Source organism: Capricornis sumatraensis, chromosome 2 (assembly GCF_032405125.1).
Source record: "Capricornis sumatraensis isolate serow.1 chromosome 2, serow.2, whole genome shotgun sequence".
NCBI classification, from domain to species: Eukaryota; Metazoa; Chordata; class Mammalia; order Artiodactyla; family Bovidae; genus Capricornis; species Capricornis sumatraensis.
The window spans coordinates 3027927-3048694 of NC_091070.1; the positions used below are offsets into that span (position 1 = coordinate 3027927).

The 20768-nt window shown below is 48.1% G+C and overlaps 1 protein-coding gene across 1 annotated transcript in view; it reads left to right on the forward strand.

The window, feature by feature from the left end:
- The first annotated feature begins 543 nt into the window (after nt 1-543).
- Nucleotides 544-20768, forward strand: part of KCNK10 (potassium two pore domain channel subfamily K member 10) — a 154013-nt gene continuing 133788 nt past the window's right edge. Inside the window, exon 1 of the mRNA XM_068965873.1 lies at nt 544-595. Within this exon, the coding sequence (XP_068821974.1) occupies nt 544-595 (52 nt within the window). The remainder of the gene's footprint in view (nt 596-20768) is intronic.

Genomic DNA, 20768 nt, shown 5'->3' on the forward strand with positions numbered 1-20768 from the left:
CGGAGCCGCGGCCGGGGTGGGGCTTGTGCGCCCCGCGCGGCCGAGCGAGGCGGCCGTGCCCGCCCGAGCGCGCGGCCGGCCGAGTGTGTGCGAGTGTGCGTGTGCGCGCGCGTGCGGGAGTGTGTGAGCACACGCCTTCGGGGGGCCGGAGCGACACTGCAGTGGGCTTCTCCCTGGCGCCCGCCCTCCGGCGGCTCTGCCCCACGCCTGCCGGCCCCGCGATTGCGAAGCCGCGTGGCTCCCTCATCTGGCCGAGCCTCCCTGTCGGTCCACCCCTCTCCGGTCTTACTTTTCCTTTTCCCCGGGGCTGGGGGCTGCCGGCCGCCCCGCCACCGGCGCAAACACCCAAGCAGCCTCCCGTTCGCGCATCAGCCAAGAGTGCTCCGCTAGTCTTTCTCGGGGGTTCCTCCACGAGCCAGCCCGAGGTTCCCCCATCCTGGGAAATTGTTTTGCTGGACTGCCGTACCGAGGCTGGTAAAGCTCCAGGACTTTTATTATTATTTCGATTCTTTTCCTTTCTTTCCCCTCCCGGGCAACGGAGCAATGAAATTTCCAATCGAGACTCCAAGAAAACAGGTGAACTGGGATCCTAAAGGTTGGTATTTCCTACTTCTGGCCGCCCTGGCCCTGCCTCCATCCCCGGCGTGTGCGCGCGCATCCCGGAGTGCAAGCACCCAGGCTCCCGGGCGGCGTGTGTCCGGAGGCTGGAAAACGCGCCTGGGGACTGCAGCGGGGTGGGCGGCGGGCGGAGGCCGCGTGGGTGCTGGGCCCGGATCGCGCCTGCCCTAACCCCTAACATTGTCCCTCCTTGACTGTTTCAACATCTATCTAAAGACACACCAAGCGGGCTGTTTGGCTTGAGATTGCAGCAAGTGTCGGTGCTCGCTTCTGACTTGGTGTGTGTTAGTGTGTGCGTGTCTCCTTTGTTTCTGGTGATCTTTGTCTCTGCAAAGGTGGGTGGGGTGCCTTCCCCTGGACCTGGGCTCCCCCGCCAGCCCGGGGTGTCCCCAGCGGGAAGGGTTTCCAGGCAGCAAGTGAGGCTGCGCCTCGCAGCAGCAGCCCCTGGAGGTGGCCCTTCTCTGGGGCGCGCGGAAAAATGAAGCCCTTGGGGGCCTTCCCGATCTTTGCTTAGTCTTATCATCAAACCAGGCGGCGAGTTTGGCTCCGGTGGGAGTAGAAGAGAGCGGGAGGGGCTGGTTTTCCAGAAGGGTGGGGCTGCTGAGGGTTCGGGGAGGGGCGCTTTGTGTGCCCCCAGCCCGAGTAGTAGTGTAGCGTACAGGCTCTTATAAATGCTGGGCAGTGTTCCCTGGACTCAAAAGGGAGCGGTTTAGACAGATTTGTGTGTGCCCAGGGTCGGCCGCTGCGTCTCTAATTAGCATACGATGTAAGGCTGCTCCTGAGCGATCACTCTGCCAGCCGAGCAAGTTGAAACCTCCTGTCCAGTTTTGACAAGAATGCTCTTGCTTTTCTCATGCCTTTGACGAACCTTTCTCTTAGTTCATCCGAAGGCTGAGTTGGGCAAGACAACGCCTCTGTGCAAGTTGGGGTTGAAATTTGCCTGATGTGTGTATCTGTGTGTGTGTGTTTATTACGAGTGCGTTTCTTCTTTTCTGTTTGGAAGAGAGGAAACCCACTCATTGTTGAGGACACGTCTTAGGAATTGACCAGCTTCTTGCAGACAGAGTGAGGAGATAATTGCCTATTCTCAACACCAGGGCTGTTCTATCTTGAATACAACCCAGAGCTGCTATTTTCTCTCTCCATCTCTGGAAATACGGAATTGTGCCTTTTTCGGTCTGTTTGCTTTTTTGGGGGGAGGAATCCTTTCAAAACATATTCGTTGAATATCTACTACAAACCAAATGCTGTCGCAGGTGCAGGAAATACAGGCAGAATGGTACAGACAAAAAGCTCTGTCTTTTTGGAGTCTGTAGGGAGACTTAAATCAATCCTTGCACAGGGCAGTACATAATTACAAGTTTATATACTGTTGCCTATGTTTCGTGAAAAAGAGCGTCAAGGGTTTGAGAGAGCGTCGGATGGAAGAGAGTGACAAGAACCAGGGGAGATGGGTGGTCAGGGAAGATAGTCAGACGTGTATTGAGACCTGCAGGATACGTGGGGATGAACTAGCTAATGAATAGGGCAGCTTGCAGAAGAAGAAACAGCAAGTGCAAGGGCCCTGAGGCAGAGGGAGTGTGTGTGTTTGTAGAACTGAAAGCAGGTTTCCACGGCGGGAGCAGAGACCAAGAGAGCCTGTGTTTTGAGGCGTGGCTGGTGAAACCATGGACCCAGATGCCGAAGTCTGGTGTTGTTGCAGGTAGGGGAGAATTGTGGGTTGCGGGGTTGGAGAGTATTTTTTATCTTAAGTCACTGTAGTGTTTCAAGCTGAGAAGTGACGTGATCTGCAGTAAGTTTTGAAGCAAGTGTTATCTGGCTCTTGCGGGTGTGAGGGACCAGACACAGTAGTGGAGTGGGCCAGAGTGGTCGCTGTGGGGATGGAGCCGTGGATGGACTGGGGAGCTCGGGAGGGCACAGGCTTTGTGTGAATCAAGTGTGGAGTGGGGTGGCTGGAATGACTGGGAAGAGCGAGGGCAGGGTCAGTCTAGAGGGAAAACTCCTGAGTTCAGCCCAGGTCTTGCTGAGTGGGAGACATCCTTGAGTCATTCAGGAGGTGGGTCAAGTGGGCCGTCGTCTAAAATATCAGATCAGCGTTTTCAAGGAGTTCTGATAGGGAGGGCTGATTTTGTGAAGCTTGCCATGGCTTTTAAAATGCATTTCTATATAATCATCCTTCTACCTATTCATGTCACAGTGATAAACACAGATGAATCCCATATTTTACAGCCTGAAACAGTGAAGAAGCAAGCAAGTAGCACCTATGGTCACAACCAATGGTGCTAAAAATGAAAAGACCGCAATAAAAGTCACCGCATTCAATGAGCAATCATTGCATGCCAGGTGTTTGACGTACGGAATTTCACAGTTATGCTCACAGTAGTTATCTGATGGCACAGTGTTACTGTCCCCACTTGACACTTGATTGCCACTGGGACACCACTGAGCTGCCTTGCAATAGTATATTCTGACTTGAGGCACAGTTGTTCCTGAAGGTGTGGATGTCAGTCTTTCCTAGCCAGGGTGTAAAGGCAGGCAGAGAATTGGGCGTGACTCTCACACCAGTAGAGAACCAGTGCACATTTATTCATGGTTAATTAAATTGTTAATTAAATTATTTATTGTTGTTTAACCAGAAGATTCATTTATTCAGTCTTCTTTTTTACTCATAAAAGAAAGTTGTTGTCTACTTGCTGCCCTGTCTCTTTTGTGGCCCCAGGGACTGCGGCCTGCCAGGCTTCTCTGTCCATGGGATTTCCCAGGCAAGAATACTGCAGCGGGCTGCCATTTCCTTCTTAAGGGGATCTTCCCAACCCAGGGATCAAACCCGAGTCCCCTGCATTGCAGGCAGATTCTTTACCACTGAGTCACCCGGGAAGCCCACAGAAGGGAGAGACGATCCTAATTTTATAGGTGAGGGAATGGAAAACAGAGAGGTTGAGTAACTTATCAGAGGTCACACAGCTAGTGGGTCGGATCAAAATAGGAGCCCTTAAACACTCTTCCCGTCTATCCCTCATATTACTGAGGCCTCTGTCTCCTACCTGGTGAGGATCCCAGAGTTCAGGGACTGGAGAAGCATCTTCCAAGGAAGAAGAGAAAAGAGGATGAGGGGGTCGAGGGGGAGGAGGAGGAAGGCAGGGAGGCAGTGAGTCAGTCTTGGTACCTTATCCCTTTCTCCATTGACCCATCTAACCATTCTCTCTCCATCCACCTCCGGGGGAGGGGGTTAGTCCCTGGTCACGGGACAGGCATTGGGTCTGTTCTTTGGAAGTTTGGGTTTCAGTTCAGTTCAGTTGCTCAGTCGTGTCCGACTCTGCGACCCCATGGACTGCAGCTGTCCAGGCTTCCCTGTCCATCACCAACTCCCGGAGTTTACTCAGACTCATGTCCATCGAGTCGGTGATGCCATCAAACCATCTCATCCTCTGTCGTCCTCTTCTCCTCCCACCTTCAATCCTTCCCAGCATCAAGGTCTTTTCCAATGAGTTAGTTCTTCGCATGAGGTGGCCAAAGTACTGGAGTTTCAGCTTCAGCATCAGTCCTTCCAATGAACACCCAGGACTGATTTCCTTTAGAATGGACTGGTTGGATCTCCTTGCAGTCCAAGGGACTCTCAAGAGTCTTCTCCAACACCACAGTTCAAAAGCATTAATTCTTCGGCACTCAGCTTTCTTTATAGTCCAACTCTCACATCCATACATGACCACTGGAAAAACCATAGCCTTGACTAGACGGACCTTTGTTGGCAAAGTAATGTCTCTGCTTTTGAATATGCTGTCTAGGGTTTACATAGACCAAATGTGTTTAGCAAGGGGGAGATGAAGGTGAATCTAGCGTCATAATAGATATGAGGAGGGGAAGTTCCTTAGAAACAGGCAGTAAAGAGACCGCCTGCAATGCGGGAGATCTAGGTTTTATCCCTGGGTTGGGAAGGAAATGGCAACCCACTCCAGTATTCTTGCCTGAGAAATGCCATGGACAGAGGAGCCTGGCAGGCTACAGTCCTCGGGGTTGCAAGAGTCGGACATGACTTAGCAACTAAACCACCACCAGGGTATGAACAAGCTTGCACTTTCAGGTGGCTCTGCTCACAGATTTTGGAAGGAAGTTGTAATTATGTTTTGCTTACAGCCCTGTTACCTGACAACTTAATAGCACAAGATGAAGGTGGTTTGAGAACAGATTGGTTTTGATTGCACTTGGGTGAATTAAACAAAACACTGTCAAGAGGTTTCGGTGGAGAAATAAGACCTAAGTGTAAAACGATTATGCTCTGTTGAGCTTTTGGCCTTCCTCCATATTTGTAAAGCTAATGCTCGATATACCAGCAAATTTGGAAAACTCAGCAGTGGCCACAGGTCTGGAAAAGGTCAGTTTTCATGTCAATTCCAAAGAAAGGCAATGCCAAAGAATGCTCAAACTACCGCACAGTTGCACTCGTCTCACATGCTAGTAAAGTAATGCTCAAAATTCTCCAAGCCAGGCTTCAGCAACACGTGAACCGTGAACTTCCAGATGTTCAAGCTGGTTTTAGAAAAGGCAGAGGAACCAGAGATTAAATTGCCAACCTCTGCTGGATCATGGAAAAAGCAAGAGAGTGCCAGAAAAACATCTATTTCTTCTTTATTGACTATGCCAAAACCTTTGACTGTGTGGATCACAATAAACTGTTGAAAATTCTGAAAGAGATGGGAATACCAGACCACCTGACCTGCCTCTTGAGAAACCTGTATGCAGGTCAGGAAGCAACAGTTAGAACTGGACATGGAACAACAGGCCGATTCCAAATAGGACAAGGAGTACGTCAAGGCTGTATATTGTCACCCTGCTTATTTAACTTCTATGCAGAGTACATCATGAGAAACACTGGGCTGGAAGAAACACAAGCTGGAATCAAGATTGCCGGGAGAAATATCAATAACCTCAGATATGCAGATGACACCACCCTTATGGCAGAAAGTGAAGAGGAGCTAAAAAGCCTCTTGATGAAAGTGAAAGAGGAGAGTGAAAAAGTTGGCTTCAAGCTCAACATTCAGAAAACGAAGATCATGGCATCCGGTCCCATCACTTCATGGGAAATAGATGGGGAAACAGTGGAAACAGTGTCAGACTTTATTTTGGGGGGCTCCAAAATGACTGCAGATGGTGACTGCAGCCATGAAATTAAAAGACGCTTACTCCTTGGAAGGAAAGTTATGACCAACCTAGATAGCATATTCAGAAGCAGAGACATTACTTTGCTGACTAAGGTCCATCTAGTCAAGGCTATGGTTTTTCCTGTGGTCATGTATGGATGTGAGAGTTGGACTGTGAAGAAGGCTGAGCGCTGAAGAATTGATGCTTTTGAACTGTGGTGTTGGAGAAGACTCTTGAGAGTCCCTTGGACTGCAAGGAGATCCAACCAGTCCATTCTAAAGGAGATCAGCCCTGGGATTTCTTTGGAAGGAATGATGCTAAAGCTGAAACTCCAGTACTTTGGCCACCTCATGCGAAGAGTTGACTCATTGGCAAAGACTCTGATGCTGGGAGGGATTGGGGGCAGGAGGAAAAGGGGACGACCGAGGATGAGATGACTGGTGGGCATCACCAACTCAATGGACTCGAGTGAACTCCAGGAGTTGGTGATGGACAGGGAGGCCTGGCGTGTAGCAATTCATGGGGTCGCAAAGAGTCGGACATGACTGAGCGACTGAACTGAACTGATTTTAAGACACAGTGACTGTGGAGGACCTACCCAGAAGGAGATGGGCTCTAAGTCTTGGCTTTCAGAGTAGACCTTACGTACATTTTAAATTGTTGGGTTCTCTTCTTGATGATGTTCTTTTGAAAATTGGGATTGACTGGCTGCTTTTGTGTATGTTGAAGGCTTTTAAAAACCAACAAGATCAGCAAACACTATCTCTACAGCTTGAGGCAAGCATATCCTAATGGTGTGAAAAACTGAGTTTTGGGGCAAAAGACTTAGTTTCTAAAAGAAGCTGTCGCAGAAATTAGCTGTGTGCCTTCGGGCTGCTCACTTGGCCTCTCTGCGCTGCACTTTCCGTCCAGGAGGCCCCTGACACGACCTCTTGATCCTGTCTCTTCAACATTCCCCTCGGTCTGACCGCTGGGCCCCCTGGCTTCCTTCTGTTCTGCAAGTAGATGAGATGAGTCCCCTGTCTCAGGGCCTTTCTTGCACTTTCAGTGGCTTATAAATGTATGTTGGCGTTGCTGGCTTCTTTCCATTCTCTCAACCTCAGTTCACACATCACCTTGTTAGCAGGGATTTCCCTGTTGCATCTAAAAACCTTGCCTCTGGTTCCCTGACCCTATCGCTTCCATTGTGTCTCCCGCTGAGTTGTCTTCCTGGTACCTGTTGTGAGCTGAAACCATCATGTGTCATGATGCCAGCCTCCTTGGCTAGTGGGTGGGCCCCACAGGTCGGAGTGTTCCCTGCCCTGTTTGCTGTCTTAACCCCAGGCCCTGGGAGGTGCCCAGCACTTAGTGGATGCTCAGTAATCTTTTGCTGAATATATGTAGGGATACAGGGATGGAGGGTCTCTAAGGCTTCCAGTGATGAAGATTTCAGCGCTCTTTTCCTTTTTAATTGCAGTGTAGTTGACTCACAATGTTGTGTAAGTTTCTGCTGCACAGCAAAGCGAATCATCTATGCATATACACACATCTACTCGTTTTTGGATTTCCTTCCCGTTTAGAGCACTGAGCAGAGTTCCCTGTGCGACACAGGAGGTTCTCACTGGTTATCTATTTTATACCTAATCGAGCATACATGTCAGTTCCCACCTCCGTTTTCATGCCCTGCAGCCACGCTTGGTGTCTCTATGTTTGCTCTGTCCGTCTGTGTCTCCATTTCTGCTTTGTAAATAGGTTCATCCGTACCGTTTTTCTGGATTCCGCATATATGTGTTACTATTCGATACTTGTTTTTCTCTTTCTGATTACTCTGTGTGAGTCTTTAGGTCCATGCACATCTCTGCAAATGGCACAGTTTTCTTCCTTTTCACGACTGAATAATATTCCACCATCTACACCAGCCAGAACGTGGGAACAATCTGAATGCCCACCATCAGAGGAAAGGAAAAGACGATGTGGCCCATGGATGCCATGGAAGATTCTCCAGCACTCTTGTAACCTACTGGTGGCAGAGGACAAGTACGATAGGATAGTAGTATCCCTAACTGAGGAGGCATCAGGAAGGACACTGATATTCCCACCTCCTGGCGAGAGCCCAGCTCTCCAGAGCCTCCAGCAAGCTGTTTCTGTCTGTTTGCCTTTTCACCAGGAGTGGGGATGGAAGGGGCAGGTGGGTGGGCAGATGTGGCCTGGCACAGATTCGGTTGGTGTCCCAGGAATAATTTAGCACATGTTGGCCATTGGCATGCAGCTCTCTTTGGGTATTTAAATCGATTTGAGAAAGAAGCAGAGCTTCCCTGGTGGCTCAGTGGTAAAGAACTCACTTGCCAATGCAGGACGCTGGGGTTCGATCTCTGGGGTTGGGAAGATCCCCTGGAGAAGGAAACGGCAACCCATTCCAGCATTTTTGCCTGGAGAATCCCATGGACAGAGGAACCTGGCAGGCTACCGTCCATGAGGGTGGCAGAAGAGTCAGACACAATTTAGCCACTGAACAACAACAGTAACAACAAAGAAAGAAGCGAGGCCTTAGAGCCAGAGCTGTTTTTTTTTAAGCTGCATTTTTAGTGAATAGTTTAACACAAAATTCCAGAGAGGCCTGTATCGTATGTGTGTATTGCCTTTCAGTTTACAGAACACTTTTTACAAATGATCTCATTGGTTCGTTAAACAGCCCTATTTTTGTCAATATTGGAGCCTTAGATTTACTACTGACAGAAATAGAACAAGTCAGTGGCTTCTTTGGGGGCCCAAGGCTGCAAACGGGCAGTGCCAGCCCAGGCCTCCTCATGCCTATGTGCAGGGAAGTTCCCCTCACGCCTTCTTCTCTTCCAGGATTTTTGTCCATTCCACACTCTATCATTCTTTCTGATCCAAACAGATTTCTCGGAGATTTGGAGGAGGAAGTCTTTTGGCTGATCAGTGAGCCCTTAGGGTTGATGGTGGTTTTCTGCAGGTTGTACTTGCACTAGCTGAGTTCTACTGAACACCTTTTGTCCCATGAGTTCAAAGGAAGAGCCTTGGATCTCACTTCTGCACTCTTGGTTCAAAAGAGATTTTGCTCCGTTGTGAATATGAGCCACACTTAACCTGTAAGATGGATGGAGTGCAATCTTTATTAATGTGTTTCCAAACACACATTTGTATTGCTTAGATTTTCTGGAAAGAAAATAATCTGTGTTGAATTAATATCCAACTTTCAGGAGATCAGCTTTCCAAATGGGATTAGTAATATGCCAGAATCAGCACAATTATCCTAGAAAGTAAAGAGGGAAGATGTTCCAAAGCCGACGTGGGTCCAGGTTTGGCTCAGGCTCTTTTCCGGAGGAGCTGCACTCTCTTGCAGACTCTGTTGATCACTGGGTGGGATGAAGATGGGGTAGGTTCACTTTGCTGCACCACCCTGCTTCTGAAACATCTCCACTTTGGCTCCGCGTGAGTCTGCTCTGGCCGTCATAGGAAAATATCCTAGACCGAGTGGCTGAAACAACAGAAATTTATTTTCTCACAGTTTTGAAGACTGGAAATCCGAGATCAAGGCAGTAGCTGGCTGATGTCTGGGGAGTGCTCCCTTCCAGGGCTGCAGGTGGCCACCTCCTTGCCATGCCTTCCTGTGATGTAGCGTGCCCTGAGGCCTCTTCCTCTTCTTAAAGGGTACCAGCCCTGTTGAATGGGAGCCCCACCCTTAAGACCTCTCTTGATGTTAATTACCTCCTAAAGGCCCTACTGCTAGTTCAGTGGCATTTGGGATTTAGGTTTCAACATATGAATTTTTTTTCTTGGGGAAGGGGATGCAGTTCAGTCCATAGCAGGCTCTTCATGAGCATCATCTTAAATGAGATGCATTTAAAAAATACAAACTACATCTTGCCCCAAACTGGGAAATTTCACCACAGCCGAGATAATGGTTTTTAATGTCGGCACAGTGCTAGGGACCCACTGTTGGTCAAAAAAGGTAAATTGTACCTTTAAAAAAAAAAAACAAACTTGTTTTTAATCCTTATTTTTGTTTTTTACCTTTGTCTGTCTTTTTAAAAAGACAAACTTTTATTTTCTATCAGAGTGTAACCTGATTTATCCCTAACAGTGTTGGGATAGTTTCAGGTGCACAGCACTTAGGCCTATATCCATTCTTCCTCAAACTCCCTTCCCATCCAGGCTGCCACAGAACAGAATTGAGCAGAGGTCCCTGTGTTACACAGTACGTGCTTGCTGGTTATGCATTTAAAATATAGCAGTGTATACATGTTGATCTCAAACTCCCTAACTATCCCTCCCCCTATAACTGTAAGTTCATTCTCTAAGTCTGTTAACACTTTAAAGAAATTATTTATTTTTGGCCATGCCACATGGCAGGCAAGGATCTTACCTAGTTTCCTGACCAGACCCATGGCCCTCTGCAGTGAAAGTACAGATTCTTAACCACTGGACCACCAGTGAAGTCTCAAATATACTTTTTTTGAGGTAGTGGAATCATTTTCCTTTTAGTCCATGTGGAATTAGAGAGTTTAATGATGAAATAGAATGAAACCGTTTTACTGAAAGCCAATTAGGAAGTCTCAGTTTGGACATCTCCCTTGGCTGAAGCTGGAAGGTGGGTAAAGGTGACCGTCTTTGGCTCTGCTCAGGTTCTGTTATAAAGGGCGCTTTCTGGGTGAGCTGGCTGGGTTTAGACTTTGTTAGGGGCTCAGCTCTGCCTGGCTTGGCTATGCAATCTGCCCCAATGTGGCACCAGGAACATGTTGGTCTCCCCTTCCTGACAGCTTTCCCACAGAGGTCAAAGGATCAGTCGCCCTGGGGCTCTGTTCCTAAAGGTCCTCTCCATGGGCTCCTGACTGTGTCAGGCTCATTACTGGATGGAGAAACAAAATCCTCGTGTTTATGTCCTAAAACGTCTATCTGTGGTTTGCAGGCACAGTTTGAAATTTTTCTTTTTTCCCCTTGTAAGTGTCTGGGACTGAGTACTGTCAATTGAAAATTGAAAGCTGGTGTCCTCGTCTTCCATGTTGAGCTGGCATGGGGGTTGAGGGCCAGAACCATTGGGATGGGGAGGGGTGGGCCCAGGGAAATGACACCCTCCTTTTCCTTCATTCCCAGAGCCAGGGAGGCAGACGGGGGTGGGCATAACAGGCGGTGTGAGGGGTAGGTGGGCAGGATTTCAGGGAACTCCAGTTTCTGTTCTACCAATGACTTTACTTTCTTTTTTCCACGGGGGGAACTTTGAAGCAAAGTGGAATGGTGGCGAAGTGTAGAATTTGTAGAGCCCACGTTGCCATAACGTGTGATCACGGGAGCTCCCCCTTCCGCCTCCGCTTCTGTTCTTCCTTCATTCATTCTGCCTGCTCCACACCCCCACCTTGCCCTGTTTTCTGCAGAGCTCTGATCTCAACTGCTATCTCTTTTGCAAAGGATTCTAGTCTTTATTCATCCAGTTACCCGATGTAGGGGCAACAGTAGTGTTTGCAGTTTGAAAAGAAATCCCTGACGCGTCAATGCAGATTTGCTCAAGTGATGGAGAGTCTGAAAGTCACGGTGACCTTTCAGAATGGGCTAAAATGCCGATATTTGTAATTCTGTCGTACTGGTTAGCAACAACTTTACTACTGAGAAATCAGTTTCTAATGTGTAAGCAGCCCTGTGGGTCCCCCAGTTCAGTTTAGTTCAGTCGGTCAGTCGTGTCTGACTCTTTGCGACCCCATGAGTTGCAGCACACCAGGCCTCCCTTGTCCATCACCAACTCCCGGAGTTCACCCAAACTCATGTCCATCGAGTTGGTGATGCCATCCAGCCATTTCATCCTCTGTCGTCCCCTTCTCTTCCTGCCCCCAATCCCTCCCAGCATCAGAGTCTTTGCCAATGAGTCAACTCTTCGCATGAGGTGGCCAAAGTACTGGAGTTTCAGCTTTAGCATCATTCCAAAGAACACCCAGGGCTGATCTCCTTTAGAATGGACTGGTTGGATCTCCTTGCAGTCCAAGGGACTCTCAAGAGTCTTCTCCAGCACCACAGTTCAAAAGCATCAATTCTTCGGCACTCAGCCTTCTTCACAGTCCAACTCTCACATCCATACATGACCACAGGAAAAACCATAGCCTTGACTAGATGGACCTTTGTTGGCAAAGTAATGTCTCTGCTTTTGAATGTGCTATCTAGGTTGGTCATACCTTTTCTTCCAAGGAGTAAGCATCTTTTAATTTCATGGCTGCAATCACCATCTGCAGTGATTTTGGAGCCCCCCAAAATAAAGTCTGACACTGTTTCCACTGTTTCCCCATCTATTTCCCATGAAGTGATGGGACCGGATGCCATGATCTTCGTTTTCTGAATGTTGAGCTTGAAGCCAACTTTTTCACTCTCCTCTTTCACTTTCATCAAGAAGCTTTTTAGGTCCTCTTCACTTTCTGCCATAAGGGTGGTATCATCTGCATATCTGAGGTTATTGATATTTCTCCTGGCAATCTTGATTCCAGCTTGTGCTTCTTCCAGCCCAGTGTTTCTCATGATGTACCATGCATAGAAGTTAAATAAGCAGGGTGACAGTACACAGCCTTGACATACTCCTTTTCCCATTTGGAACCAGTCTGCTGTTCCATGTCCAGTTCTAACTGTTGCTTCCTGACCTGCATGCAGGTTTCTCAAGAGGCAGGTCAGGTGGTCTGGTATTCCCATCTCTTTCAGAATTTTCAACAGTTTATTGTGATCCATACAGTCAAAGGTTTTGGCATAGTCAATAAAGCAGAAATAGATGTTTTCCTGGAACCCTCTTGGCTGTGCTGCATGCTAATTGCGGCACGTGGGATTTAGTTCCCCGACCAAGGTCAAACTGGGGTCCCCTGGATTGGACTGTGAAGTCTTAACCACGGGGCCACCAGGGAAGTCCCAAGGCTTTCATATTCTTATCCCGAGTTTAAAACACCTAGGCTGTTCTCACTGAACCAGAAAAAATAATAAAGAAAAAACATGGCTTGGAATCATAATACTCAGTCTGAGTTCCACCAATTTTAGTAGCTATGTGAACCTGGACAAGTCACTTAAGCTTTTGGAGACTTAGTTTTCTCCTGGGTAAAAAAAAAAAGAGAGAGCATAGTAACATTTGTGTCAACATTTGCTGAGATGATCAAATGAGATGGTGAATGTGAACAAGATTTACAAACTTAAGTTGTCAGCCAACATTTCTCAAAGTGTGTTCGATGAGACACAAGTGATCTTTCTAGATGTTGCGTGGAAAAGCAAACGTTTTCTTGGCGATGTGAGATGGCCGAGTGGCCTGTTCTCATTCCCTCCTGGAGAGTTAGTGTTGCTGTGTGACAAATGGCCCCAGCCTTTAGTGACTTAAGCCAGTGATCAGTGTTTATGATCTCTATCAGGAATTCAGGAACTGCGTAGCTGGGTTGTCTGGCTGGGGGTCACTTGCTGATTATGGGCAGATGTTGGCTGGGGCTGGCGGTCATCTGAGAGCTTGACTAGGGCTGGGAGATCTGCCTCTGAGGTGACTTGCTCATGTGACTTGCAGATTGCCGCTGTCTTTGGGAGAGACCTCACTCCCTGCCGCTGTGAACCTCTCCGCAGGCTGCTTGAGTATCCTCACAACATGGCCAACTTCCTCCAGAGTAAGCCCTTCAAGAGAGAGCACAGTTAGGCCTTTCATGACCTAACGTCAGAAATCTGTGTGCACACAATGGAATTGATAAAATAGTAAATGAGAACAGACTAGATATGATTAAGACCTCTGAAACCCTAATGATAAACTCATTTTAATAGTTATTGAAAGAATGAAAGTATTTAAAATGATGCACAATGTCCTAAGTCTTCCTAAATCAAGATTTTGGTTAGCATGCTTTTAGGAATATTAAAAGCAGAGTGAGTTTTTTTTTTTTTAATAAATCATAAAATGGTTCTAAATATAAAGTCATGTAAAATAAAAAAATAAATCATACATTGTTATTACCATAGTCTTTGTTTTTTCTTCTAGTTTTATTGAGATATAATTGACATAAACATGCATTTGTTTAGGTGTAAAACATAATGATTTGATACATTTATCTATTGTCAAATGATTCCCACAGTAAGTTTAGTCAACATCCATCATTTCACATTGTTAATTTTTTATGATGAGAAAACTTTTAGGGTCTACTCTCTGAGCAACTTTCAAATATATATCAGAGTCTTGTTAACTCTAATGAGCGTGCTGTCTGTTACATCCCTGGGACTTATCTATCTTATGGCTGGAAGTCTGTACCTTCTGACCACCTTTTCTCAGTTCGCCTACTCCCCACCCCACTGCCTTTGGTAGCCACCAGCCTCTTCTCTGTTTCTCTGAGTCTGGCTTTCTTAGATTCCACATGTAAGTTGGATCGCCCAGTGTCTGTCTTTCTCTGACTTTTTTCCCTTAGCACAATGTTCTCAAGGTCCATCTGTGTGGCCGCAAACGGATTTGCTGCCTCCTTCTTTTCATGAGATGTGAGGCACCACGTTTGGGAGGAGGGATGATTAAATGCACTTTGGAAGGAGAGAGTGTCAAAGAACTTGAGGAAATATTTAAAAATCACCATAAGCATTTCCTGCTCAGCTTATTGAATACATACTGAGCGCCGGGCATTGTGCAAAGTGCTTGAGAGACATCATCTCATGTAGTCCTCTCTCTGGTCCAGAGAAACACATGAGATGATTATCCCTGCCTTCTGAATGAGGAGGCTGAGGCCTGCAGAGCTTAAGCAACTTGCCCAAAGTTACCTCGTAGCTCTGGGCTGAATGCTGGGGGTCTGTTAGCTCTGGAGTTCTTCCCTCCACCTCCTCCGCCTTCCCTGAGAAGCCTGCAGGGTGGAAACTGGGTTGATTGTATTTAACCCTGCGTTTCCCACTTACCCTGCATTTCCCATTTACCCCTCTCATCACCCACTGCTCAAAAGGGTATTTGAGAAAGAGCGAGCCTGATGATGATTTGTATAAGATAGGAATATATGGTCTTACAGTAGGTTGCAGCATACCACCCAGCCCACGCAGACACAGATACAGATTTTTCTGGTACAAAGAGCCTGTCTGTGTGGGCACCATGCTATGTGTAGATCGAGTGAGTTCTCACCAAAAAGTAACACAGTGATGCACCCTAGTTCTTCTCACTGTGAAACCAGAGGTTGAGGGAGGCAGCTCGGGACCCACTTCTTTTGCAGATCATCCTTCTTGGACAGCCTTCTTTATAGGTTCAAAGCCTGGCTTCCCCGGTGGCTCAGACAGTAAAGAATCTCCCTGCAATGCAGAAGACCCGGGTTCAATCCCTGCATCTGGAAGATCCCCTCTAGAAGGGAATTGTTACCCACTCAATGGCACCCCACTCCAGTACTCTTGCCTGGAAAATCTCATAGATGGAGGAGCCTGGTGGGCTGCAGTCCATGGGGTCACTAAGAGTTGGACATGACTGAGCGATGTCTCTTTCACTTTTCACTTTCATGCATTGGAGAAGAAACTGGCAACCCACTCCAATGTTCTTGCCTGGAGAATCCCAGGGACTGGGCAGCCTGGTGGGTTGCAGTCTCTGGGGTCGCACAGAGTCAGACATGACTGAAGCGACTTAGCAACAGCAGCAGCAGCCAGTGTTCTTGCCTGGTTAATCCCATGGACAGAGGAGCCTGGTGGGCTACAGTCCATGGGGTCACAGGACTGAGCAACCAACACTTTCACTTTGGATAAAGCCAAGACAGGACATCCTTGAGGCTGGGCAGTGGAAGTCTCAGGGCATGGGTGTCTGGTATGTTTCTGTGTGTGTGAGGGAAGCACAAGTCAGAACGTAGCGAAGGTGCTGGGGACGGGGTGCTTGCGGGGATGGACCCGGCGCGCAGGGAGAAGTCACTCTCGGACTTATTTGGAGTAAACATACTTTTTAATTTTTTTTAACCACCTTGTTTTCTCTGCACATTCTTGAAGGGAAAATGATTTCCAGGAAGCAGGATGCGTCTGATGGCTTTGAGATTCCCACGTTGCCGAACGCCCGGGTTACTCCGAGGCACTTTGTATTCTGAGGACAGTTCCTGTGTGTCCGGGCAGAGGCGGGTGAGCGCCGAGTCTTTTGAGTGCTGCCGTAGGCTTTGTTGAGCCCGTCACTGCTTCCACAATAGGGCCAGGAGGGGCCCTGGACGGGGTGGGAGTGGATTGAATGAGGCTGCCTGAGGGGCCTGTCGTATTCCGGAGCCGACTCTCAGGGCGTCTGTAACCATAGCAACCGAGGGCTGGCCCGCTCTCAGGACGCAGACAGACCGTAGTCCCGCTCCTGGCTCTGTTGCCTTCCGCTCCTTTCCTTCATCCAGGAACTGCCCCCACCCTCTGCCTCGAGCGCCCCAGGCTCGCCCCTGATCGGGGACTGACGTTCAGGGTGATTCTACACGGGTGATTTTAGCTTCCGATGGACCCTTCACAACCTCAGTCCCCACCTTCGACTTCTGGACCTACAGCTGATTCGTTACGACCCAGACCAAGGCACACCAACATCATTTCCCCCTCCTTTCCACTTTTACTTTGAAAAATTAGGCAGAGTTATGTAGGGAACGTATTTTAGATTTCATTGCAGTCCTGCGTAATGATGGTGGCTCTTGACACTCAGTGTTTTGAATAACGCTCACCTTCTGGTTTAGATCTTCGGTTTGGGGGGATGTGTTATAAAAGAACAGAGAAAGCCAGCGAGGCACAGTAGAAGGACCACTAGTCTCTGGCCAGGAGACTTGGATCGTGATCCTGGCTAGGGTGTGAGGGGTGGCACGTGGGGGCGTGAGGATGGGTAGGGGGGTGGTGGCCGGGTTATGCAAGGGATAGTAGGTCCTGAGAAGGAAGTTTTTCTTCCTGAGAATAATGGGAAGGCACGGAATAGTTTCAAGTAGGAGGAATGACAGGATCAGATTTGTATTTTTTTTAAACTTTTAAAAAAAATTTTTGATGTGGGCCATTTTGAAGTCTTCGTGTTTTGGCCATGAGGCATGTGGATTTTATCTCCCCAGAGACTGAACCCACACCCCCTGCGCTGGAAGGCAAGGTCTTAACCGCTGGACCACCAGGGAAGTCCCCAGATTTGTATTTTTAAAGATTATTTAAATCACTTATAAATGAGTATCCTTTGTAATAGAATGATTGATTCAGCAAATGTTTGTAGAGGATCCTTGCTATGAGCTGGACACGTAGGGTGGCAAACTTACACAGGGGACTCTGTCTTCTTATAGGTATCATGGGAATTTTTGAAAAGCATTTAGATAGGAGAAAAGCTTTTCTTGGCCTCTTTGGTTTACACAACCGATTCCTAGCTTCTGCTTGCAAATGAGGAGGGTATCTTTTTCTATTTTTTTTTTTTTTGGGTGGAGAATGTATTCTATCTTAAAGCAATAGCAGCTGCATTTTCAATCTCTGTGAATGTAATCTTTTCCTGGGCTTTGTTACATGGCTTTTGATTCTGTGGTCATTTACATATCTGGAGTCAGTGAATCAATACACCAGAAACTCACGGCACATCCAGTAGTTTGTACTTCAAACACCTTTTGGAAGCTTTCGGCCATCAGTTTAGCATAATGGGCCTAATAAAAATTGCCAGCATGTCCTCCTCACACGCTGCCACTTTGTTCCTGGAGCATGGGGGGCATCGTGACATTGGGGTATTTCTCCTTTGACTATAATGGGACCCCCTGCTTGGCAAATCCCTGTGGCCTCAGCTTGGAAGGCCTCCCCAAAGCCCGAATTAATGAGAGGCTATGAACAGGCAGGGTGAGAATGCAGCTTCTGCAGGGCATGAATGCCTGCTTCTCTGGCAATAATCTCTGCATTCAGACTCAGTTCTAAAGAGAAGTGAAGCCATCAGCCCCGGGGGATGGGATTTGGGGAGCCCCTGAGTCCCTGGCTACAGCTGAGCCCCAGCACCGCTTTCCGTGACCAGCAGACTGCCTACAGACTCCACCTGCAATGCAGGAGACGTAAGAGACATGAGTTCAATCCCTGGGTCGGGAAGACCCCTGGAGAAGGGCATGGCGACCCACTCCAGTACTCTTGTCTGGAGAGTCCCATGGACAGAGGAGCCTGGCGGGCTGCAGTCCATGGGGTCACAAATGAGTTGGACACGAGTTAATGACCAGACATCAGGAACAAACTCTCTGCAGCTTCTCAAAGGAAAAGACAGGCGTCCAGAGAGGTCAGGTGATTTTCTCAGACAGCAAAGAGGAAACAAAGCGTGTGTTTGCATCCGTATCTTAACGTCCATTGTGCAACACCAGGGGAGGGGCTTTTGTTTCTCTCCTTTTGGGAAGAATAATTAATGAAGAGCCATAGGGACAGGGCTGAGCGATTGAACAGCAACTAGGGCTTCCCTGGTGGTCAGATGGTAAAGAGCCTGCCTGCAGTGCAGAAGGCCTGGGTCGGGAAGACCCCCTGGAGAAGGTAATGGCAACCCACTCCCACAGATAGAGGCCTGGGGGGCTACTGTCCACAGGACTGTAGAGTTGGACATGACTGAGCGACTGAACAACAGCAACACAGCTCTTCCAGAGCCTGGAGCATACTGGTTCTGAGATTTCAAGTTAAATCCTCTGTAATCTATAACAAGTATGGACCTGGGTGTATATTCAGCCTCTTGGAGAAGACATCCATTCATTTATTCAGTGATATTTACTGGGCGCCTTCCTTGTGCCTGGCACTATTCCAGGCCTGGAGGTAAGAGATGAACAACATAGATTTCCTGCCCTCCTGAAACTTACCGCCTGGCCAGAGCGCCCAACCTTTCTTACAGACTCTCAGGTCAGTTCCCTGCACATTTCAGAAATCTCTCTCAGGCACAAGTCAGAAGGGCTTAAAACTTTTTATGCTAAGGGTGAAAATGAGGTGTTTCTTTTATTTTTTATCTTTTTAATTGTGGTAAAAGTCACGTAATATAAAACATGCTATTTTAACCACATTTAACTGTAGAGCTCGGTGGTAGCAGGTACATTCATCATCTCCTGAGTTTTTCACTTTCTGAAACGGAAACTGTCGCCATGCCCCCTCCCCCTGCTCCCTGGCCCCCGGCAGCTACCAATGTTCTTTCTGACTGCGAATTTGACCAGTCTGCCGCTGCTGCGTCGCTTCTGTCGTGTCCGACTCTGTGCGACCCTGTAGACGGCACCCCACCAGGCTCCCCTGTCCCTGGGATTCTCCAGGCAAGAACACTGGAGTGGGGTGCCATTTCCTTCTCCAATGCATGAAAGTGAAAAGTGAAAGTGAAGTCCAGCTCAGTGATGTCTGACTCTTGGGGACCCCATGGACTGCAGCCTACCAGGCTCCTCCGCCCGTGGGATTTTCCAGGCAAGAGCACTGGAGTGGGGTGCCATTGCCTTCTCTGTTGACTAATCTAGGTACCTCTTATAAGTGGAATCAAGCATTTTTTGGTCTATACCTACTGTATATTGGAATGCATTTTTATGGTTAACTTAATATATGTCCTGAAAACAGACTGGGCCTTCTTTTTCCACCCCTGTGCTATGCAGTAGGTTGAAAATAAGATCATTCTGATATAACATTACTCTTTGAAAAAAATGTTTGGCTTGTTAGTTTCCTAAGGAATGAGTGTTGATCCTGTAGAAGTCAGCAACATTTTATTAGAACATGCAGTGATTTCAAAGAGAGCCTTAGAGCTGCCTAGTTTGTATGGAAACTTTATTAAGAACACCTTTGTTAATTAGGGCTCTGTGGCTTGTGTGTGGATCCCTGGAACCTGACCTGAGTGAGTTTCCCCGGTGATGACGACACGTAAATTAATCTCAGAGGAACTGCAAGAGATTGAAATGTTCGATTCTTAAATAATCTCTCTTTCTCTCTGGCAGATGGGAACTTTTTGCTGCACATGATTTCCAAAGTATCTACATTTACATGCCTTCTGAAAAAAAGAGTGAAAATTAGTCACTCAGTTGTGGCTGACTCTTTGTGACCTCCAGGGTCCTCTGTTCATGGAATTCTCCAGGCAAGAGTACTGGAATGGGTTGCCTCTTCCTTCTCCAGGGGATCTTCCTGACCCAGGGACTAAACCCAGGTCTCCTGCATCTAGGCAGATTCTTTACTGTCTGAGCTACCAGGGAAGCCTGTGTCTTCTGAATGGGGGAAATTAGGGCCCTGGTTGGTTTGTTATGAGTTTGCGGCCCCTAATGGAGCTTTCTGCTCTGTTTTAAACCAGTTCTAGCGGCTCAGAGGTTAAAGCATCTGCCTGCAATGTGGGAGACCTGGGTTCAATCCCTGGGTTGGGAAGATCCCCTGGAGAAGGAAATGGCAGGAGGAGCCTGGTGGGCTGCAGTCCACGGGGTCGCAAAGAGTCAGACACAACTGAGCGACTTCACTCACTCACTCACTCAGCAGCAGCAGCAGCGATCGACAGAGCCCTGCCTGGTGATGTCTGGTGATGGTAACATGCTGCTGCTGGAGGTGAGGGGTGTGTGATGAGAACGTGTACGAGAGCTCAGACTTGCCCCGGCCCCAGCTCTGTGCCTGCTTGTCCACCTGAGAACCAGGAGGATTCCGGCACCCATCCCCTCGGTCTTGGGAGACTTAAATGAGATGATGTGCAGAAAGGGTGGAGCCCAGTGCCAGACGCACAAGAGGCAGCTAATCGATGGTGGTGATGGCGTGACCGGCAGCACCCGTCTACTGAGGGTCTGCGTCAAGGGCAGCGCCTTGGTGTGTAGCAAATCCTTCGCTGCAGCCTGGGTCACTTTGCTCGTTTTTCTAGTTAATACCCTTGTGTGTGTGCGTGCTTAGTCGCTCAGTTGTGTCTGACTCTTTGCGACCTCGTGGACTGTAGCCCCGCCAGTCTCCACCGTCCGTGGGATTTCCTAGGCAAGAACACTAGAGTGGGTTGCCATTTCCTTCTCCAGGGGGTCTGCCTGACCCAGGGATAGAATCTGAGTCTCTTGTAGCTCCTGCATTGGCAGATAGATTCTTAACCACTGAGTCACCAGGGAAGCCCCCCAGGCCAGCTTTATTAAGATGTAATTTACGCACCATAAAAATGACATCTAAATACA